The 24,195-nt window shown below is 40.6% G+C and overlaps 1 protein-coding gene across 1 annotated transcript in view; it reads right to left on the bottom strand.

The window, feature by feature from the left end:
• The window catches only part of SUSD1 (sushi domain containing 1), a 145,648-nt gene that overhangs the window by 45,643 nt on the left and 75,810 nt on the right, over positions 1–24,195 (bottom strand). Inside the window, exons 10-11 of the mRNA XM_029919632.1 lie at positions 16,635–16,744; positions 12,153–12,345 (exon numbers count right to left, since the gene is read on the bottom strand). Coding sequence (XP_029775492.1) covers positions 12,153–12,345; positions 16,635–16,744 — 303 coding nt within the window. The remainder of the gene's footprint in view (positions 1–12,152; positions 12,346–16,634; positions 16,745–24,195) is intronic.

Raw genomic sequence — 24,195 nt, 5'->3', positions numbered from 1 at the left:
TTAAATAGCCCCCAAACTAGAATTTTTTAAAAAAACCCACTCTGTAACACAATTAATTGAAATAAATATCCTCAAGCACTGTGGGTCAGAAATTCAAAAACTAAGAACACAATTAGATAAAAAGCAGGCAGAAAATGAGACGAAAGTGGCTGAATTCAGGAAACAATCAAAAGGAAAAGCCAAATTTGTATCAGAAATAAAGCTAAAATGTCATCAGACCCAAAGAAGGATAGATTAGAATAAAAATTTAATAAGGGGCATTGAAGAAATACAAGAAACCAACCAAAAAGAAAAAAATGAGACTAAAAAGAAGTAATAAGAAGCAAAATTCAAGTGGTTTAAATGAAATATAAGCAGAGAGCCAACATATGTATAATTGAAGTCTCTAAAGAAAAAGAATATTAAAGCAGAATTAATATTTAAAACTATAATCCAGGATAAGTTTACAAAAATAAAAAGATCTGAATATAAATACGGAAAGGACCCACTCTCTACCTGAGAAAGCTCACCCAGAACAATCAGATCTAAGACTTAGCCAAATTAAATTATTATACTTTAAAGATAAAGAAAAAATCCTCAGCATCTTCACTCAAAGAAACAAATAAGATCCAAAGGCAAAAGAATTAAGTGGCATCAGACTTCTCAAAGCTACATAAAAAGCAAGGCAACAAAAGAACTGAATTTTAAGAAAACTCAAATCAAAAAATGTAAACCAAGAATTTAATATCCAGCCAAAACTATCTCTCAAGTATCAAGGCCACAGAGAGTTTTAAATTTTATATACATATAGGGGTGCCTGGGTGGCTCAGTTGGTTAAGCGTCTGACTTTGGCTCAGGTTATGATCTCGTGGTTTGTGGGTTCAAGCCCTGTGTCAAGCTATAGGCTGACAGTGAATACTCGCACGCTCTCTCAAAATAAATAAATAAATGAATATCATAAAAATAAAGCTCATATACATATAATATTCCATATACACAAGATCTAACCATATTTTATGTACTAGAGGGACACCTAAAACAAAGTGATGCAGAAATACTAAACATAACATCATGGACAATAGTATAGCAGACAAATGGAAACCATTAGAAAGTAGGGGTTGCAATCCTCACATAAGTAGAGTTCAAGTCAAAAATCATTAAATATGACAACACTTTTTAGTGCAAAAAGCCACAATTCACAATGAAGATAAAATGCAACCACCTTTATAACATAAAAGAAAGCATAAGAAAGAATATAATAAATATGGAAGTGGAAATTAATGATGTAGTTGAGGTCAGCAACTTTTTTGCTTTTTTTTAAGTAGGCTTTACACCCAGCTCAGAGCCCGGGGCTTGAACTCACAACCCTGAGATCAAGACCTGAGCTGAGATCAAGATCTGAGCTGATATTAAGAGTCAGATGCTTGAGCCACTGAGCCATGCACATGCCCCTAGCAACTTCTTTCTATACAGGGTCAGATTGTAACTATTTTAGCAAAAATTTTCTGGTCTGGTTCTGTCACAACTACTCAACTCTGTCTTTGTAGCACAAAAGCAGCCATAGACATTATGTAAATAAATGGCTCAGGCTTTTGTGTCCAATAAAATTTTATTATAGAAGCAGGCAACAGGCCAGATGTGGCCCACAGGCTATTAAGAAAACAAATATAATTAATAAAACAAAACTTCAGCTTTTTGAAAATAATAAACCAACTGCTCGCTGACTTAATCTAAAAAAAAAGAAGAAAATACAAATAGAGGGAGAAATACTCATTGAAATAGAAGAAAATTCAAAAAGTTAAACTCCTTTGCAGACTACTCTGCAAATAAATTTAAAAACAGAGAAAATGGGTAATTCCTATGAAAATACAATTTTCTAAAAATGACCCAATTAGACATAAAATGTTTAAACAGGCCATTTTCTGTAGGGGAAAAAAACTGAGACAGTTATCAACGAACTACCCCAAAGAAAAGCCCCATGCCTGGACTGTTTCAAGGGGAAATTCAACCTGACTGTCAGAGATCAGATAGTCCAAATGCCATGTGAATTGTAACAAAGAAGGAACCTTTCAAATAATGAGGGGCATAATGATGAAGGAAATCTTTCAAATTCTTTTTATGAAGCAAGGAAAATACTAATGACTAAACCTGATAATGATGTTACAAAATAGAGAGAAAACTATAAACCAGTATCACTCATGAATACTGGTGCAAAAATGCTAAAGAAAATATTAGTGACCACAATCCAACACCATAGAAGAAACAAATACACGGTTACCAAGCAGGATTTATTTCAGGAAGAGAGAATGCAGGGAGGGGTGGGGAGGGGCAGGTGACATGAGAGAGAGAGAAATGTGAAATCATACCAAAATTTAAAAGTTAAAAGGAAGTGAAATAAAAAAGAATATTCTGCAGTTAGCTTTCCTTTTCATTGTATTAATGGACATTTTAGACTAAGGAGTAAGTGATCCTTTCTCTGATTTCAGCCTAGGAGACAGCAGTTTTGGAGTCTGTGTATACATGATTAGAATACGGAAGTCCTGAAAAGAGATGCCTCCAGAGCCATTTAGGACCCATTTAGTGAAGGGCTCCAACATTAAGTAACCTATTCGTCTTTCTTTGCCCCACGGATATGATACTACCTAGCTGGATCTACAATGTCATTATATTATTTTACAATGAAACAATCATTGGCACACCTGGGTGGCTCAGTCAGTTACGTGTCCAACTTCAGCTCAGGTCATGATCTCATGGTTTATGAGTTTGGGTCCCCGTGACATATCCCACTGTCAGCACAGAGCCTGCTTGGGATTCTCTCTCTCTCACTCTCTCTCTCTCTCTGCTCTTTCCCACTCAAGCTTTCTATCTCAAAAAAAAATGGGGGGAGGAGAAAGAAACAACCATTTACTTTCCCCATTTTTGGCATATTGAAAATGATCGGGTACTCCATGCAAAATACATGCCATTTTTTGGCTTGACCAGCTCCAAGTATGAGCTTCTCAGGCTGATGGTTTATATAAGAAGCAGAAAGACTTCAGATATAACTCTCCTACCACAGAAAACTGTTTTAATATTTATCATTTTGTAGGAAACTGTCATAAGCAATGTTAAATTTTTTACCTTTTGTTTAGACTTCAATTCTGTAAACAGGAATTAGTTATGGGGAAAATTTTATAAGGTCAACACAGATCTCAAATTATGCATGCTGTTAGAAAACTTGTATCATAAACTACATTAACAGGGGCACCTAGGTGGCTCAGTCAGTTGAGCATCCAACTCTTGATTTTGGTTCAGGTCATGATCTCAGGGTCATAGGATCAAGACCCACATCAGGCTCCGTAGAGCTGTGTGTGGAGCCTGCTTGAGATTCTTTCTCTCTCTTCTGTGGCCCCTCCCCCTCCACTGCTCATATTTCTCTCTCTCTCTAAAATAAATAAAATTTTAAAAATAAAATAAACCACCTTAACAGTCATGGTTTTCTACCAGATAATAGAGAGAAGACTATAGTCTTTCCCTCTTCTTTTGATTTTTTTAGAAAATGTACCAACAATATTTCCGAAGTGAGTGCATGCACTCCTCTGCTAAAGAGAACAGAAAAATAAGAACTCTCTTATTCATAAATATTATAGTTTCTAAAACCCTAATTAGGAGCAGCCTAAATGGACAGTTGGCTTTGCAAGAGAAATAGCATCGAAAAGAATGGCTAAGCATCAACGACTTTGAAAACAAAGTTACTATTTTTATAACTGTTCTATAAACAGTGGTATCATTTTATCATCCTTTAGTTGTCCTTGATGTACATTTTGCAAACAGTTTATCTTAGAAGGAACAAGAAGATAGAAAGTTATTCAAAGTTGAGAGTTTTACGGTTACTTTGTTGAAATTTTTCTTAAGGCAAATTTGGTATCTGGTTACACCTACCATAAAATTTGCAGGCTAAAAGTATGTGATCATGTTACATGGAGTGAAATTTGGGGGCATTTAATCACTCATTCAACTGTGCAGGAAAAATTCAAACAATCCCCTTGGTTCAGCTCCACAGGCTCAGCCTTCTAAGAGAGGTGGACAGCCTTCTGTTCAGGCACAGATTCCTGTTACTCAACACAGAGCCACTGTGCCCTCAGTACTGAAGAGAGAGAACGGTCTCAGACCCAGGGACACCTACCATGTACCAGATATGCATTGAGAGAAACAATATGTAGGACACATGGACTCCAGTCATTCCTCCGCATAATCTAAAATAATCTAAGCCTCCCCTGAATCAAGCCAGATCAGCAGAGCACAGGCATTTTTAAGGCATCTTTCCTTGTCTACCCCACACTGAATGGTACTTTCCTATAATATAATGAGCCATTCTGACAAGTAAAAAAAGAAACAGCCTCATAAAATGCTGCTCGTACATTTCACTGTTTATGAAACTCCCTAGAATCAGAAATTCCTATCTAATCACATTGTTGAAAAAAATTGTACTTCTCCCAAGAAACACTGCTTTGTTGTTACCTGAATAACAATGTAATAGCTCCTTTTCTGATTGGATGGGTCGAAAATTAAACCTAAATTTATGAGCCACAAATGAATAAAGAAATTATAAGGATATGGATTATTCTTAACCTTACTCCTACATACTTTGTTATGTCCCTGACTTTGTTTTCATTCTTCTTTAGCTTACATATCTAACTCATTTTATTTTCTATACCTAGGCAGATCACTTAAAAGGTTTTCCTAGAAAACAAAGATGGGATATAAATAAAAACTCTTGTTTAAAAAATTCTATGTTTAAAATTTTTTTTAATGTTTATTTATTTTTGAGAGAAAGACAGAGTACAAGAAGAGGAGGGGCAGAGAGAGAGGGAGACACAAAATCCGAAGCAGGTTCCAGGCTCTGAGCTGTCAGCACAGAGTCCAATGTGGCACTAGAACTCATGAACCATGAAACCAGGACCCGAGCTGAAGTCAGATGCTTAATCAACTGAGCTACCAAGGCACTCCATAAAAATTCTGTTTAATATTAATGTAATAAATCACAAAAGAAAAGTTCATTAGTATTGACTGCATGAAATCTAAAACTTTTATCTGTCAAAAACACCATAAAAATTAAAAGAAACTATAAAACAAGAAAAATGTTTAACACAAATAATAATGAAACTCTTACTATATGAATAAGTTGTTTGTATCAATAAGAATACAAAATTGGATAAATGAAATAATGATAGCAAATAAATTGGTCAAGAAATTTGGATGCTGATCCCCAAAGGCAAGGGAATCAAGAGCAAAAATGAACTGTTGGGACCTCATCAAGATAAAAGGCTTCTGCACTGCAAAGGAAACAATCAAGAAAACTAATAGGCAACTGATGGAATGGGAAAAGATCGTTGCAAATGACATATCAGATAAAGGGCTAGTATCCAAAATCTACAAGGATCTCACCAACCTCCACACCCAAAAAACAAGTAATCCGGTGAAGAAATGGGCAGAAGACATGAACAGACACTTCTCCAAAGAAGACATCCAGATGGCCAACAACCACATGAAACAATGCTCAGCATCACTCATCATCAGGGAAATACAAATCAAAACCACACTGATATACCACCTCATGCCGGTCAGAGTGGCTAAAATGAACAAATCAGGAATCTATAGATGCTGGCAAGGATGTGGAGAGACAGGCACCCTCCTACACTGTTGGTGGGAATGTGAACTGGTACAGATGCTCTGGAAAACAGTGTGAAGTTTCCTCAAAAAATGAACAGTAGAACTCCCCTATGACCCGGCAACAGCACTGCTAGGGATGTACCCAAGGGATACAGAAGTGCTGATGCATAGGGGCACATGTACCCCAATGTTCATAGCAGCACTTTCAACAATAGCCAAATCATGGAAAGAACCTAAATGTCCATCAACTGATGAATAGATCAAGAAGATGTGGTTTATATATACAGTGGAATACTAGATGGCAATGAGAAAGAATGAAATCTGGTCATTTGTGGCAACGTGGATGGAACTCGAGGGTGTCATGCTAAGTGAAATAAGTCAGGCAGAGAAGGACAGATACCATATGTTTTCACTCATAAGTCTAACAGAAGAAACTTAACAGAGGACCATGCGGAGGGGAAAAGAGGAAAAAGAGTTAGGGAGGGGGAGGGAGGCAAATCATGAGAGACTCTTAAATACTGAAAACAAACTGAGGGCTGAAGGAGGAGGGGGAAAAGGGAAGGGGGGTGATGGACATGGAGGAGGTCACTTGTGGGGATGAGCAGTGGGTATTATATGGAAACCAACTTGACAATAAACTATTTAAAAAAATTAGATGTTGAGGGGCACCTAGGTGGCTCAGTCAGTTGAACATCTGACTCTTGATTTCAGCTCAGGTCATGATCCCAGAGTCATGGAATTGAGCCTCTCTCTCTCTCCCTCTGCCCCTTTCCCTCACACTCTGTCACTCTCTCTCCAAAATTATTTTTATTTTTTTTAAATGTTTATTAGAGAGCGAGAGCGAGAGCAAGTGAACAAGCACAAATGGGGGAGGGACAGTGAGAGAGGAGATATAGAATCTGAAGCAGGCTCCAGGCTCCCAGCTGTCAGCATGGAGCCCACCATGGGGCTCAAACCCAGGAACTATGAGATCATGACCCGAGCTGAAGTCAGATGCTTAACCACCTGAGCCACCTAAAAGCCCCCCTCTCTCTCCAAAATTAAAAAGAAAAAGAAAAAAGAGAGAAAGAAATTTGGATATTGAAATAAGTGAATTTGAAGGAACCTAAAATTGCTTTCCTAACATAGACTCCTAGAACTAGAATAGAACTTTCCTGTTCAACCTTGTAACATTGCAGATGACAATAACCTTGCTCAAGTGTGTTAAAGATTGCTATTCATCTGTCTTCCATTTCCACAAAGGAAAAAGACAATTGTGGCCTCTCTCTACTCCCTAGTCATTAATCCTCAAGGATGGAACAGTAAATATGTAATCTGACTGGTAGGACACTACTATTCTTTGGGTCACATTTCCTAGTGGGTGGAGTTTACATATCACACATAGGTCACAGCTCAAAGAAGACACAGACTCTTGCTTTCTGGGACCTGCCTGTTCTCAGGTACAAGGAGCACATATATCTCCAGTCTCCGCCCATTGCCCTCCCCTTGGCTTTTCAACCCAAGTCTGGGTGGCTAAGTGAGGGGAGGGTCCTTTGCAGATCCAATTGCCCATACTTCTGGAGGAAACGGAGTAGGATGCTCCATTTGGCCACACACCTAAGCCTCATTCTCTAATATAACTTTTACTGGAAACTGTGCTGGGAGTAGTTACCTGGGAACTTGCCCAGGCAATAAAGTTGATACTTATCGGTCATTCTATGGAAAGGAGGGGTAAGATTCAGTCTCTCCCATGTGCAAAAGACAGATACACTGTCTGGACCCTGAGTTTATATAAAGACAAGAGCTGTCATGGGAGAGGAAAGCACCATGGGGGGAAATGGAGACAGTCTCTGTAGCTGAAACTGCAGGAGTAGATGAGGTAGATGAATTCGATTATCAGGAAAACTTCACAAACCAAGAAAAACGTCAACACAAGTTCTTAAGCATGAGCATAGTGAATTATTTTTGGCTACCACTTTTTTTGCCCTTTTTGTTTGTTTGTTTTTTGCCTTTCTATCACTTCATTATGTCTTTACATTCAAGAAAGGGCCTTTAAATGACCCAGCAGTAGCTAAGGTCTATATGGTCTGAGCAGTGCTACTCAAAATGTGGACTGGCAGCACCACCGAGGCTGGAGAGCCTGCCGGAAGTGAAGATTTAATGTCCCCGCTCCAGATCTACTGAGTCTGAACCTCTAGGGTACAGCTCAGGCACCTGTGTTTTCGTTCTTCAAGCTATTTCTATGTTACCACAGAGACACAGACTGGGGATTCTACAGCAAGGATTTTTCTTGCATTAAAGTAGATAAAATCCAGTGGGATTATTACAAACTCAAGTGCTAAGAAGGTATTATAAAAGATATAATGCCTAGAACCCTCTGTTTCTAGAAATGAGATTTGCCAACTCTCCAAAAAAGAGTAGTGAAATCAGTTTACAAAACAGATTTTGTTCTTGCACATAGGACAAGAGTAAAGTGAAGAAAATCATATCAAAGAGAAGAAAATTTGAAATCCTGTTGGTCCAGCTAGAAAAATATGATAAGGATGAGGAAATGCATCCAAATGTAACTGCTCTAAAGAGTCCAGACAAGATGGGGATATTTACTAGGTTGGGGATAGTGCCTCAAGGTCATCAAAGAGAAGAAGAGAGGGACTCTCTTGGCGGACAGAAGAAAATGACACGTGTCCCAACAGGTGCCCAGATTCAGGTATCATTCTATCAAGAGGGGTCTTCTTAACATTTTAAATAGGGAATCCAGGGTTGGAATTAATGGAGAACTCTTGAATAACTGGAATTGTGATGCTATGTAGTTAGAGAAAATGTGGACATATGGGGACACCTGGGTGGCTCAGTCAGTTAAACATCCAATTCTTGCTTTTGGCTCAGGTCATGATCTCATGGTTTGTGGGATCGAGCCCTATGTCAGGCTCTGTGCTGGCAACACAGAAGCTGCTTGGGATTCTCCCTCTCCCTCTCCCCCTGCCCCTTCCAACTCGTGTGTGCACATGCTCGCTCGCTCTCTCTCTCTCGCTCTCTCAAAATAAATAGTAAATAAACTTCAAAGAGGAAAGAAGATGTGGACATATTTAAGAAGAGAATGACTAGAAAACTTGGTGCGGAATTCTTCACGCATTGTTAAGTTAGTTTCAGGTGGGACTGTTCGTGTCGCTGGAACAGCAGGTACAGCACGGGCTCGATGGACACCTCCCTGGGATGTGCAGGGAGTTAGAACTTGAGGAAGAAGGAACAGAAAAGCAGGTGCATTAGGGAGGATCCAGGGAGAAGGACAGTTGATCAGACCCAGGCCTGGGTTATAGTTTGCACTGAACAGAAATATATACCTCCTAATGATATTAAAGGCGAGCAGGATTTATTCGAGCACAGGCTGATGCTGGCAGATCCAGAACTCTCTGGCATACGTCTCTATCGAGACTTCACTGGCCAAATCCAAAGTAGTATGTCAGGAGAACAAAACTGTAAATGTGAAAACAAAAGCAAATATAGGGAAGGAAAGTACTAATACCTAGCAAAAGGAATTGGCCAGACCTGGGGATAGAAAGCGGGAAATGGCAGGTTGAAAGCTCACAGTGGGGATTATCAGAAGGAACTGACACTGGAGGCTTAGCCCCTGCAGAAAAGGAGCTGGCGCCCGAAGGGCTGCTGCAGTGCCCAGCAAGGAAGCCCAGGGGGCTGAGTCATTAAAAGTCAGTTCTAAGGAAAGGTGGGGCCTGCGTGAACACCATTAACCGAGTGCATTTCCTGGACCTCATTAGACCAGTGAAAGTAAAGTTCCAGAAACTCAAAGCAGCTCTAGGATTAGCTAAAGATAACTCCTAACCATGAAGCTGCACTCAGAGGCAAGGCATTCAGTAATAAGAACCCCAGGAACTCAGGACTAAAAGATTCTTGAGATCTTTCTGGGGAGAGAGAAACTGAGACAAAATGGCAGGAAACTGCGACGGTGAAGGAGGCATGCGAGACCGTGCAATTCATTTGAAGACCTTCCCACTACTGCTCCCACTATCCTGTGGGGTATCCTGCCCATAAAGCAAGGAGGCTCCTTCACGAGAGATCAAGATCGTCAGCAATAAATAGAACAGGGCCTGGAGGAGAAATGAAAACAAAAAGGTGCTAAATACGTGATGTGGGCACCAAGAAAGATTTGAGCTACCGTGGCAAAGTTCTAAAACTTTTAAGGAAAGAGGATTTCCCTCCCCACAAAAACATATGGAAAGACTCCTGTCAGACAGAATCCAAGTAACTTTATGGGAAGAGATCATTCCCCAAACCAAGTTCAAATTCACTGATGGTAGACTCCAAATTGCTTGGGAACCTATAGAGGCTGAAAGATTACATGCTAGATTATACTTACCAACAGTAATTTGGGATCCACATTGTAAAGGAGAAGGTAACAATGGACTTACTTTCTGAATTTGACACCAAGGGATCCTGATTATATTCAAGCTACAGTGTTGTGGTTTTTTTAATGTTTTTTATTTATTTTTGAGAGACAGAAACAGTGCGAGCAGGGGAGGGTCAGAGAGAGAGGGAGACACAAAACCTGAAGCAGGCTCCAGGCTCTGAGCTGTCAGCAGAGAGCCTGATGCGGGGCTCGAACCCATGAACTGTGAGATCATGACCTGAGCCGAAGCCAGATGCTTAAACTGACTGAGCCCCCCAGGCGCCCCTCAAGCTACAGTTTAGACCTCAGCTCCTACCACCTTCTCCAGCTCCCTCTGCTCCAGCCATAACAGCTTCCTTGATGTTCCTAGAACATGCTGAGGACATGCCTCTCTCAAGACTTGGTCACTTGATATCCTTGTTATGCATGGCTTACTCCCTCACTTCCTCCAGATCAGTGCTTCAATGTCACTTTATAATAGAGGCCTTCCCTGACCATTCATTGTCACACCCTTTGCCTTGCCTTATTCTTCATTTTAATACTAAGCCTCACCTAACCGCTGATTTATTTCCTTGTCTACTTCTCTCCACCCTGACCTCCTGACTCCAAGTCCATGGCAGCTGGGGCTGTTCTATGACTGCTACAATGTCAGCTCTCAGACCCTGCCTGACACATAGTAGGTAAGAAATAAACAAGCGTTAAATGAATGCATTTATGCATCCATGGCATTGGAAGTTTTTGCTCACGGTCCAAAGTTGACAAAAGCAAGGTGGGTCTGTATTTCTGCTTTTTTCTTTTGAATAACTAAATAATTAGTGAGAAGCAGCACAAGTTCTGAGTAAGAACGAGAGCCCTGGGGCCAGACTGCCTGTGTTCAAATCCCTAGATTTGGGGGCGCCTAGGTGGCTCAGTCTGAGCATCCGGCCTCGGCTCAGGTCATGATCTCAATTTGTGGGTTTGGGCCCCACGTCAGGCTCTGTGCTGACAGCTAGCTCAGAGCCTGGAGCCTGCTTCAGATTCTGTATCTCCCTCTCTCTCTGACCCTCCCCTGCTCATGTTGTCTCTGTCTCTCAAAAAATAAATAAAATTAAATTAAATTAAATTTAAAAATCCCTATATTTGTGATTTTGAACAAACTGTTTAACTTCTCTGCACCCCATGATCTTTGTCTATAAAATAGGAACAATGGGGTTCCTGGGTGGCTCAGTCGGTGAAGCACCTGACTCTTGAACTCAGCTCAGGTCATGATCTCACAATTAGTGGGATCAAGCCCTGCATCAGGCTCTGTGCTGTCAGCATGGGAGCCTGCTTGGGATATTCTCTCTCTCTCAAAATAAATAAACTTAAAAAAAATTTTTAATGGAGGTAAAGTTCACACACTATAAAGTTAACCACTTTTGAGTGTACAATTTAGTGACATTTAGTACATTCACAACGTTGGGCAACCACCACAGAATTCTGCTTTTTTTTTCCTCAGAGCAATGGGGAGTCTGGGGGAGAAGCATCAGGAAGGTAGGAGCAGGACCTATGCTATTCAACTGCCTTTCTTCGAAGGTGGCAGCCCCTCCGCTCATCAATTTGTCTGTTAAACCCAATGGATTAAAGAACAGAACAATTCTGTGACTCTTCCCAGTAGAGAGAGCTGTGGAGTTGACACAGGGGGCCTCTGTCTGGCTTCCTCACAAGGCTACACAGCCCTTTCCTGAGAAGCCTGACCTTCATTAGGCCACTGCTCTCCATGTTGGCTTCATGTGCTCAGACATGGTCCAGTCATAAGGCCTCTTTGTGCTGGCTCACATTTCTGATCTCCTGGAATTTGGTTCTAGTTGTCCATGACTACCCTAGCTTCAAGTTCGGGTAAGAGACAGGAGGCCTTACAGGTAATTTCAACCCATCCCTGTCAGAGAGCCCTAAGTAACACAGTCCATTCCTGATCTATACCCTCTATGAGCCAGAACCCAAGTGGGGCAGGAATAGGTGGGAAGTTTGGGCACTCTGAAGCCCAAAAAAGTTAGTAGTCATTAGAACTAGATCCCAAGTCTCTTGCCTCCCAGGTGAGCATTCCTTCTGCTCCCTCACATTGTGCAATTCACGTATTCCACTTGTCCTGAGCCACAAACAGAACGACGCGCACACCTACCTGCTGGTGAGGTTGTCATTGTGATCTGCATCGAGTGCGGCTCAGAAGATCCCAGTAGAGTGATATTCACCGTGTAATCCGCTGCTGGGTACAGGTCTAAACACACTACTGAGACTTGTTCCCTCGTTGTGAAGTTAAAGGAGGCGGCATGGTAAAAATTACTCAGATACCACTTTTGACCCAGAACTTTAAACTGTTATGAGATTAAAAGAAAGCACTGCATTAAATTTCCTGTCGGCTTGCAGATCTCTAGACTACAAGCAACATGGAGAAAAAGCAAGAAGGTTCGTTCTAGTAGTTCTCACCCATTTAGAAGCATTGTTAACACAGCAAGTTAAACCGGGATGGACTTTACAAAGCTTCCCTCCCTATCCTATTCAACTTCCCCCTCAACCAGCTCCAGGACGGAGCTTCAGATGCATAACTACACCTCAGATGAACAAAATGTACGCTACCCTAAGGTAATCCCTGCATATCCTCCCCGGTAAAGACGACTGCACTGGAAGGGCGCCTGGGAGGCTCAGTCAGTTAAGTGTCTGACTTCGGTTCAGGTCATGATCTCACAGGGCGTGGGTTCAAGCCACTCATCAGGCTCTGCACTCGGAGTCTACTTGGGATTCTCTCTTTCCCTTTCTCTCTGCCCCTCCCCTACTCATGCTTTCTCTCTCAAAATGAACTTAAACACTTTTTTAAAAATATTTTCAAAAATTAAAAAAAAATACAAAACTGCACTGGAGCTATTGGGCAAAATTCTTTTATTTTCATTCATCAAGAATTCATTGACAAGCCTCACAAAGCAGACTTTTTGAACTTGATGAGGACTCCTCCAAATTGTGCACTCCAAGCAACTGTGCAATGGTGCTTCCCTTGGTCCTTTCTATTAGAGCTCTGCTAAAAGAGTTTTTGGTCCATAGATTTATCATGCACACTGTTAACCCAATAATATACTACCCACTGCTGACCCAAGATGCGTGTATGATATAGGGACTTATAAGGTAAAAAATATGTGAAGGTCCCAGAAGTAACATGCTCAACCCTTCATCAATCAGAGTGCTACAGCCGGATGTCTTTGTGTTTAGTATTTCCTTTGATGCTCATGTCCTTGGCTATGCAAACTCCCACCCCTCCTCATTCCTGCCATTCTTCCAGACATCCATGACTCTGACACCAGGCTCATTGGGAGATTCCTCTTGCCTCAATTCCTACCATTCTCTTGGGTAACTTAAAGGTCCTTATAAATAAGCCAACAAAACTTGGCCTCAGAATTCCTTGAGCTCAGTGTTACAAAGTTCCTTCACTCCACTTTAGCTACTCATATCCACGGCCACTTCCTTGTAGAGCAGCTACAGGATCTCACAAGCCCCTGCCCTTCTGAACCACTTACACATTATGCCTGATCTCTCTCAAGAAACCCGCCCAAGATTTCCTCACTCAAGATCGTCTACCAGTTTTCTACCACCCCCATCCTCGTCTTCCCCGGCTCTCTCAGGTACCACTGTCTATCACGTTAATTATTCTCTTGCCCAATACCCCAACCCCCTCGCCCCTTTGTTCTCAATCCCACCCATTCTAGAAAACGCAAAACACACTGGGTCAATCCAGATGTCTGATTTCACCAGGTCTACATTCAGGCTGCTGCCATCTGCTGGAAAAAATCTCACAACTTGGAGGCTGCATTTCTACAGTCAAGTCTCATCCTAAACTCCATGTGGTTTAGGCTATAGACAAAAAATTATTTTCTGGTTACAAACTTTAAATCACACTGTACGCATGATTTTTATAGTCATTTTATTTAAAAATGTATTGTAAAAAGTTTCCTGTCATTAATTCATTCTCTCAATAGAAAGTCTACAGCATTGGGTATAAATGGCAAATAAGATACAGGTCCTGACCTCAAGAACTCACAGATGAGTATCCAGTCAAACAAAATGCCCAGGAAAAGGGTGCCTGGGTGGCTCAGTCAGTTGAGTGTCTGACTCCTGACTCTGGCTCAGGTCATGATCTCAGGGTTTGTGAGTTTGGACCCTGCATTGGGCTCTGTGCTGACAGTGCAGAGCCTGCTTGGGATTCTCTCTCTCCCTCTCTTAAAATAAATAAATTTTTAAAAAACTTTTTTTTTAATATTGAGGGAGAAATGCTATAATACGAGAGGCTGTAGAAGCACTCAAGAGGGACACCTCATCCTCCTCTTTGAGGATGGGGCAAAGCTTCCCCATCTTAATTATGGACCAGAGGAGAAATTAGCATTAACCAGGTGAGTTAAGGGGTAGGAGAAGCCATCCAGACAGCAGGAACAGCATTTGAGGTAGGGGGTCAGTGAAGGCGTCCCGCCAAGGGAGCTGACTGAGCTGAGTCCTGAGGATTAACAGCAGTCAGCCAGGTAAGGTAAGGAAAGGAAGGGCATTGCTGGTAGGAGGGTCACATACGTGAGGACACAATGCAGGAGAACACAAGAATCTCATCGGGGACTACTGGGCTTAGAGCTTATAGAACAGATTAGAACTAAAGAAACAGATTTAAGACTTACCAGCATAAAGACAGTGAAGGAAGTAAAAAGATTGAATGAGATGGCCCAAAGTGGGGTACAGAATGACGAGAGAACAGGCAAGGAACAACCTTGAGGGTAATGAGATTTAAGGGACAGGCAGAGAAAAGGAATCCTAGGAAGGAGAAACTGAGAGGGGTCGAAATAACAGAGAAACAGAGGCCATTTCAACAGGGATACTGGTCAACAGCAGCAAATGCTGTCCAGTGTGAGGTAGAACATATTCCAAGTCTGCATAGTGGTCTATCAGATGAATGTACGATTCTCCACTTAACCAAATCCCTACTGATGAACACTTGTTTCCAATTTCCCCTATTATTAAAAAAGCTTCAGAAAACAGCTTGATCATTCTGTATATGTCTGCATAATTAATAATAGTCCATTTCCAAAAATTTACTGATAGATGCTAACAAATAACTATTCCAGAAAAGTCATGACAGTTTCAGTGGGCAAAAGCTGTTGGTAACAGTAGTCTATGCTTGGGGAAGAATCATGGTATTTTGTGGCTTCATTTTTTTTTTCTTTTTTGGCTTACCCTAACATGTATTCATTTGCATTTTTACAATATATATATTCTCTTTGCAAACTGCCTTCATTGGGGGGAATTGTTTTTTTGGTTTGGGATTTTTTTGTTTTTAAAGAGAGAGGGTGCACGAGCAGGGTAGAGGGGCAGTGGAGAGAAAGAGAGAGAGGGAGAGGGAGGGAGGGAGAGAGAGAGAGAGAGAGAGAGAGAGAGAGAGAGAGAGAGAGAGAGAGAGAGAGAGAGAGAGAGAGAGAGAGAGAGAGAGAGAGAGAGAGAGAGAGAGAAAGAGAGAGAGAGAGAAAGAGAGAGAGAAAATCTCAAGCAGGCTCCCTGTTCAGCGTGGAGCCCAACTTGGGGCTCAGTCCCATGATCATGACGTGAAACAAAATCAAGAGTCAGGAGTTCAACTAACTGAGCCATCCAGCCACCCCATCGTCATTTTTTAACATTGTATGTATCTTAAATTAATAATAATTTTATTGGGTACTTGAATATGTTTCTAGCCCCTGTATTCCTTCTAATACAAAAATGTGAATATTTTGTCACTGAGTCCACTGAGTGAGCCCACTGAGACACCAAATAAGATGCAAACTCCACACCACAGGGCCCGTCATGAGCTAGCCACTGCTTAGGGCTTTTGCCTCATCCCTTGCTATTCTCGCTGGCTTTCTTCGTCCCCTGAGAGCACCATGCTCCCTAAAACTCAATACACTAGCTACGTGCCCACAGTGTCCTTCTTCACCTTCATCCCGCCTCACTGATCTGGTTGAGTCCTGTCCATGCTCTATGATTCAGCACAGTCCTTGCTTCTTATTAAAAAAAAGCAAAAATGAAAACAAAACAAAAACCTCACCTTAGTTTGAATTCAAAGTTACAGGTTCTGATACATTATATTCTTTTGGTAAATGACTAATGAATTAATTAATTAAGTTTAACTTAATACTTGGTCTACTCTGCCAGATGACTTGCTAGGCACTAAAAATGACGCAAAATAAAAAATCTCAGTTCCTAATTGAATCTACTTATAATTTTACTTAAGATGTGTTGAGTTTTAAAAAGTCAAGTTAAATGGGGACCAAGAGCCATGCAATGAGTTTCTTAAAGATCAACAAGCAAGTATGAGTTTGATGATAGAATATGCTGTAATTATAAAATGCATTAAAATAAAATATAACACATACAGGTGAGATACCAGACAGGGAAACTGATAACAAGTCACCAAATACAGGGTCTTCCTCCAATTTAACTCCTCATTGGGCATTCATCTCATATCTCACATCTATCTCTAGAGACAAAAATCAAACTGTCTAGAAGTTCATTCCACTAGTATTTTTAAATACTTTGGATCCTCACTTGGAGAGCACCCAAATTTTTACGTGACACAATACTCTGACAGCATGAGAGATCTTCTTACTTGGTATATTTGTTCCGATCCGACTTTCCAAGAGCGCCTGTTCAGTTTCAGACAAGCTTCGCTGAATATTGAAATGTTGAAAGTTCCATCGTCTTCTGAGAGATCATCTTCTAAAAGATAAAACATACAGACAGGTTGCATATCCTAGCAAAACATAGCTTGGCTAAGTAACATTTGAAACTCTGACATCTTATAAAAGCCAATCGGTTGTTTAACAGCAAGAGCATCACATTTGGCTTCAAGTCCTGCCTCGACAGCTTCTTAATTGCATGATCTTAGCTAAGCCACTTAACCCCTCTCCACCTCAGTGTCCTTCTTTGTGAAATCCAGTTATCTGGCTTGCTTTTTCTTATAGCATAGGCTATTGAGAGAATCAGAATTTTAAATAATTCATTTTTTAAAATCCATGTAAATTAATGTGGGGCACCTGGGTGGTTCAGTTGGTTAAGCATTTTCTTGATTTCAGCTCAGGTTACGGTCTCATTGTCCATGAAAGATTGAACCCCATGTCGGGCTCTATGCTGACAAGGAGGAGCATACTTGGGATTCTCTCATTCCTTCTCTCTCTGCCCCTCTCCTGCTTGCTCTCTCTCTCTCTCTCTCTCTCAAAATAAATAAATAAACATTAAAAATTAATCAATGTAACCTAATAAAGTTGTGATATTTTTAGGAAGTTGGATATCACTTGGATAGCTCATATGTAAAATATCATGGAGGGAAATGTGTCAACAGCTAGAAAGTCTGAGAATAAGGAAAAGATCAATAAAAGTCAAAGAGCATGGATTAGAACTCGTGGACTAAGGTTTCCTACCTAGAAGACCATCAGAAAGTAGAGGGCCAGGCAAGATGTTTAGTTCATAGCAGACAGTATTTCAAGAGCTACTCAGAGAACAAAGGCAGTAAAATAATCAGAGAGCAGACTTATTTCAACCACTGGCTTCCTCCAGTCTAATTTACTCCTTCAATGTTCTAGTTTCTTCCCGTGTCATTGAGAGTGAGGAGGTTTGTTACTAATGAGTAATAAACTCACAGGGGCGCCTCAGTGGCTCAGTCGGTTGAGCATCTGACTCCTGATTTTGGCTCACGTCATGATCCCAGGGTCGTGGGATCAAGCCCCATGTCCAGCTTTGTGCTGAGTGTGGAGCCTGCTTAAGATTCCCGCTCTCCTCCTCTGCCCCTCTATCCCGTTCATGCACTCTCTCTCTCAACCTCTCAACAAAACAAAACAAGACAAAACTCACAGAATGTCCAGGAACACCATGGCTAATTTTCAAGGAAAAGCAAGTTTCCTAACAAGTTAGTACACTTTTTCAAATGAGAAAAACTTTCTTTTTATGTTTTATTTATTTTTTAGAGAGAGAGAGAGAGAGACAGCGCGAGCAGGGCAGGATCAGACAGAGAGGGAGACACAGAATCTGAAGACAGGCTCCAGGCTCTGAGCTAGAAGTCAGCAAAGAGCCTGACACAGGACTTGAACCCACAAACCACAAGATCATGACCTGAGCCAAAGTTGGATGCTTAACCGACTGAGCCACCCAAGCACCCCGAAAAAAACTTTAAATGTCTATCAGAAAGAAGAGGCTTTTTATAACTACCTAGAAAACTATGTTTCTCCCATGGGAGTCTCTGTTACCTAAAAAGTAATAATGACAACAAATTATTCAAAATCAAAACTGCCCACAGCATTTTAAATATCACACATGCAGTACAAGGCAATTAGCTGGGAGAAAATATTCTTGGCTATAACTGGAAAATGTAAAACTATGGTTATGAGAGAGAACCGGGAGACCTATCTATCACATGTGCTCCCCTTTATCTTCACAACTTTTTAATTTTTAGCTGTTATTTTTTTCAAAAAGTTTATTTATTTTGAGAGAGATAGAGAGAGCACAAGTGGGGGAGGGGCAGAGAGAGAGGGACACAGAAGATGCGAAGCAGGCTCTGTGCCAGCAGCAGAGAGTCCAATGCAGGGCTCGAACTCACAAACTGTGAGATCATGACCTGAGGTGCAGTTGATCACTTAACCAACTGAGCCACCTGAATGCTGCTATTTATTTATTTTTGAGAAAGAGAGGGAGCTCGAGCATGGGAAGGGCAGAGAAAGAGGGAGAGAGAGAATCCCAAGCAGGTTCCTCACTGTCGGTGTACAGCCCGACACAGGGCTCGAACTCACAAACCGTGAGATGATGACCTGAGCTGAAATGAAGAGCTGGACGCTTATCCCACTCAACCACCCAGGCACCCCTATCTTGACAACTCTTAAAGATTTAATAGGGATTAAAGATTTGCTTTTAAAGATTTGCTACGAGTATGCATGATTTTTAGGCACACCAAATATATGTAGGTAAGGCCTACTGCACGTGGGATATGTGTGTTCACAAACAGAACACAACACAACACAACACAACACAACACAACACAGAGAGCTGCCGGCAGAGTCTGCAGCCCAGGACGACTTCTCACGTACAGCCATTATAGTCTGAATTCAGGGGAAGACGGCAGTGTGAACAAAGGCATCTGGCTTTCACTTCCCACCCCCAATCCTGACCGAAGTGACTGAGAATAGTAAAAATGGGTCAAAATTTGCATCTGGGTTAGAAAGAAGGGTGGGTTGACATACACAAGGCACAAACATGAAGACGTTTCTGCTTAGCACCGTGCGGAAGAGACCAGATGACAGGAAGACACTGAGAGCTCCTATGTGCCTTTGCCTTCAAGCAAAGGGGCACGGCCTCAGTCTTCAGGGAGGGAAAGGAGAAGGAACCAGTGCCCACAGCAGTGGGGGCTAGAAGCCAGGGGGCACCAGGACAAATAAGTGATAGAGGCTCCGTTCGGGACAAGTTAGCCTGGCAGTTCCTGATCCCACCTGCACATCACAGTGACCCAGACACAGATCTGAGGTACTAAGACACATCTGCATTGTATTTTAATTCACCAGGCAATGCTGGGAGGCAGGTAGGGTAAAAAAATGTATACACTACTATTACAACTACTAGTAGTAGTACTACTACTACTACTACTACTAATAGTCCTTCCTCAGCACTGGAGATCGGTGACGTGGAAAGACTTCTACAGGGAGGCCTAGGGACCTGGAGGCCCCACCTGACACAGAGTCTGGGTTGGCAGAAGGAAGGACTCAGTGCTCTCCGGCCTCTGTTGACCACAGCATCGTAATGAAGTCAGGCAACGGACACTGTCCAAGAGCACCTGCTTCACTAATCAAGACAGCCAACCACTCAGAACTAAGGCTCAAGGCAGTGGGCTTTCTCACAGCTAGCTGCTCCCTGAAGGATGCCGGACTATCCAAACAGCAGTAAATCCTTCAAGATGACACTTAATTTAAGCACACACTAATATCATCTGATACAGAGTAAAATAAGAGAGAATGCCATCCATTTTATTATGAGGGAAATATCAGACCTAGATAAAACATTTATCTTCTAACAGTAAGTAATCTAGATAAAAAAAAAAAAAAACCCTGTGAAATGATTCTACAAAGAGGCAAAGAATAAATATTCTTAAAAAAAAAAAAAACAACTGTGTGCTTGGGTGTCTGTCGGTTAAGCATCTGACTCCTGATTTGGGCTCAGGTCATGATCTCATAGTTCATGAGATCAAGCCCTGCAGCAAACTCTGTTTGGGATTCTCTCTCTCCCTCTCTCTCTCTGCCCCTTCCCCTCCTGCAGTTTCTCTCTGTCTCTCGAAAACAAATAAATAAATATTTTTAAAAATAAATAAATAAAAATTTAAAAATATTGAGCAAAGTAACAGTAAAATTAGGCAACATCTGCTTTGTACCTTCAGTAAAAATTTTTAAAGATAGATTAAAACAGATAAAGGATGAGTTAATAAGAGAATGCAATAGCAGAAAGGAAATTGGTTGAGAGGCAGAAATAAAAAGGGAACGAGATGAGAGGCACCTAGCCGCCTCAGTCAGTAGGGCACGTGACTCTTAATCTTGGGATTATAAATTCAAGTCTAGAGCTTACTTAAAAAAAAAAAAAAAGAAAAGGAACTAGATGAGACAAGAAACAAAAGGAAATGCAAGTCAACCAACAGAATTTAAAGTGCAGTGTTAACAGTGAAGGCCAGAATGGTCAGTGAAATGCGTGTACAGACAAACGTGCTGCACAGCGACAGAGGCAGAGGAAAAAGACATGGATATAAAATGGAAGAGAGAAGGGGCACCTGGGTGGCTCAGCAGGTAAAGCATTTCACTCTTGACCTCAGTTCAGATCATAATCCCACAGTTCATGAGATCAAGCCCCACAGTGGGCTCTACATTGGCAGCACAGAACCTTCTAGGGATTCTCTCTCTCCTTCTGTCTGCCCCACCTCCTTATGTGTGCACGCGCGAGTGCACTCTCTCCCTCCCTCTCCCTCTCTAAATATATAAATAAGCTTTAAAAAAGAAAAAAGGCGGAAAGAAAGTGAAGACTGATGCAGACGAACAAAAGATTCCATGTTGGAGTATTTGATGAGCCAAAACACCAAATGGAAAAAAAGCAATAATCAGAGATTTCAGGAAAGAAAATATTTCTAATGTGTAAACAGACCAAAATCAGAAGATCCAAAAACTCTCAGAGTACTAAGGAAACATAATAAAAAGCAGTAACATTTATATCACACCTGAATACAGTTTTTCATGAGGGAAGGGAGTTCTGTCTCATTCACTACTGAATTCCCAATGCCTAAAATAACACGAAACGCATAGTAGGTGGTCAACAAACACTTACCATGTGCATGAATACATGATTAAAATCTTGAATTTCACACATAAAGAAAATCCCTGTGATATCAGGGCTTAGAAATCAGATTATCGACACAGGATTTTTTTTCTAAAAAATCACAACTTCTTCAAATTTCTCTTCCAAAACATTAATTTCCCCAAGCCAATGTGAAATGCCTCTAGAATTCTACCAACAGAAGTAAATGGACCAAAAATTTTATCTTGCTCTCATTTACTCATGAAGATGATGAAAAGATACTCTCATATAACCATGGGCTCAGAAAGCATGGGGTGCCTGGCTGCCTCAGTCAGTAGAGCATGCAACTCTTGATCTCAGGGTTGTGAGTTTGAATCCCACATTGAGTGTACGGATCATTTAAAAATAAAATCTTAAAAATAATTCCACTTCTTGGTAAGAAGATAGAAATCATTGTGCAGGCAGAGAAATAAAAATACAGAAAAAAGAGATGTTTTAGTATGAAAGTACTGGTAGTAATCACTGAAACTGTTATAACATATAGCTGTTTAAACAATTGTTATAAATATTGCTATAAATCAATATAGAGGTACCTGGGGGGTTCTGTCGGCTAAGCATCCGACTCCTGATTTTGGCTCAGGTCATGATCACACAGACGGTGAGTTTGAGCCCACATTAGGCTCCGCGCTGACAGCACAGGGCCTGCTCGAGATTCTCCCTCTCTCTCTGCCCCCTGCTTGCACTCTCTCTGTCCTTCCCAAAAATAAATAATACATTTTTAAAAATCTTTTAAAAAATAAATAAAGATGCAATACATGTTTAAAATGATTAAAAATAAGAAGCTGTAAGTAAAATGCTATATTAAGCCAATAACGTAAGGAAAGCAAGAGAGGAAGAGAAAAAAGGAAGTACAGACGCTGAAGTCTTTATTCAGGAAGAAGTCAGCATGATTTCAGTCTTAACACTGGTGATCAGAAAAATAAACATTCAGATAGGAAACAAAACAATTCCTATTCAGATAGGATTTTGTTTGTTTTTTAATGTGTAACAGAATAAAAACAAAATCTATACGGTCTGAACCACTGAAAAAGAAATCTATGTAACAAAAAGAAAACAATGGACATAACAAAGCAACATAAAAAAGAAAAAAAAACATTAAGATGACAGAAGAAAGGAAAGTCATATCACAAAGAACACTAAATGTAAATAAACCGCTTAACTTATGCTTAAAACAAAACTCTCCTCAGGGCGCCTGGGTGGCTCAGTTGGTTAAGTGCCTGACTTCGGCTCAGGTCATGATCTCACAATTCGAGGGCTTGATTCCTGCATCAGGCCCTCTGCTCTCTCCTGCTCTCTGCCCGTCCCCTGCTCGCGCTCTCTCTCTCTCTCAAAATAAATATATAAACATTAAAAGAAATTTTTAAAGATTCAATTAAAAAAACTTTTCTCAAGAAGGTTCACAGTAGCAGAACTTGAGAGACTATTGAAAGCTGAGAATGAACTGAGGGTTGGGGGGGGAGGCAGGAGGGGGGAAGACAGGTGGTGGTGATGGTGGAGGGCACTTGGGGGGAAGAGCACTGGGTGTTGTATGGAAAACAATTTGACAATAAAATATTATGGGAAAAAAAAAAAAAAAAGAAGGTTCACAGTATTGCTATTTCCTAGAGTACATCTACAGCAATGTTATTCAAGTCACTTTTAAGAACAAAAGTGTCTAAGGTATGGGAATGGGGAAACACGCGAAGCGGGTTAAAGGTACACTAATCATGGGGGCACCTGGGTGGCTCAGTTGGTTAAGTGTCTGACTTTGGCTCAGGTCATGTCCTTATGGTTCACAAATTTGGTCCCTGCGTCAGGCTCGGTGCTGACAGCTCAGAGCCTGGAGCCTGCTTCAGATTCTGCATCTCCCTTTCTCTCTGCCCCTCCCCCACCCGTGCTCAGTCTCTCTTTCTCTCTCAAAAATAAATAAAAACATGAAAAATATTTTTTAGAAAAGAGTACACTAATCACGACGAGCAATGAGTCATGCACGGAGCTGCTGAATCGCTATATGACGTAACACTATACATTAACTACACTGAAATTTAAATTTTTCTTACTTCAAAAGGAACAAAAGTGAACAGAGGCATATTGTGCAAATATATGCACAAAGAAATCAAGAAGACCAATATTGTTACTAAACTATAATCCAAGGCAAAAAATATTAAACAGGATAAAATGAACCATTTATTACTAATGAAAGTTAAAATCTACAATTAAGACATAAATATCAGAACATCAAAATGTGTGAAACAAAACAATTAGGATTTCTGAGAGAAACTTAGAAAAATGGCAATCCAAGTAACCAAAAACCAACAGTAACAAAAACAAAATATAGATGCCCTGAAAAATGTTATTAATAGAGTTGATTGAAGACTAGATCTTACTTTACACACATGCAAACACTGTTATCACAAAACCTTCCCAAATTATAAGTCCCAAGAAAATGTCAATAAGTACCTCCCCCAAAATACCAAAATTTAGTAAAAACTAGAAATTAACAACAAGGTTAAATGTTAAAAAAAAAAAAGAAAATCTGCCACATATATAATTCACTTATAATTAATCCTTCAATCAATGGGGAAGTCAAAATATGAATTATGTAATTCTTTGAAAGTAAACATACAGAGAACATATGTTAACACACCCAAATAGGTCTTCAATCAAAAAGAAAATCAGAATCACAATGAAATCATGCCTTGAAAATAAGGATAAAGAGAATATGTACCAGTGTCTACAGAATTCTGCCAATGCTCAAGTCCAGAAGCATTAAAGACTTTTATTCTCAAACAGGAAAGAATGGAAATAAGTAGAAT

The sequence above is a fragment of the Suricata suricatta genome, chromosome 13, assembly GCF_006229205.1.
Source record: "Suricata suricatta isolate VVHF042 chromosome 13, meerkat_22Aug2017_6uvM2_HiC, whole genome shotgun sequence".
NCBI classification, from domain to species: domain Eukaryota; kingdom Metazoa; phylum Chordata; class Mammalia; order Carnivora; family Herpestidae; genus Suricata; species Suricata suricatta.
This window is presented reverse-complemented; position numbering and strand designations above follow the sequence as displayed.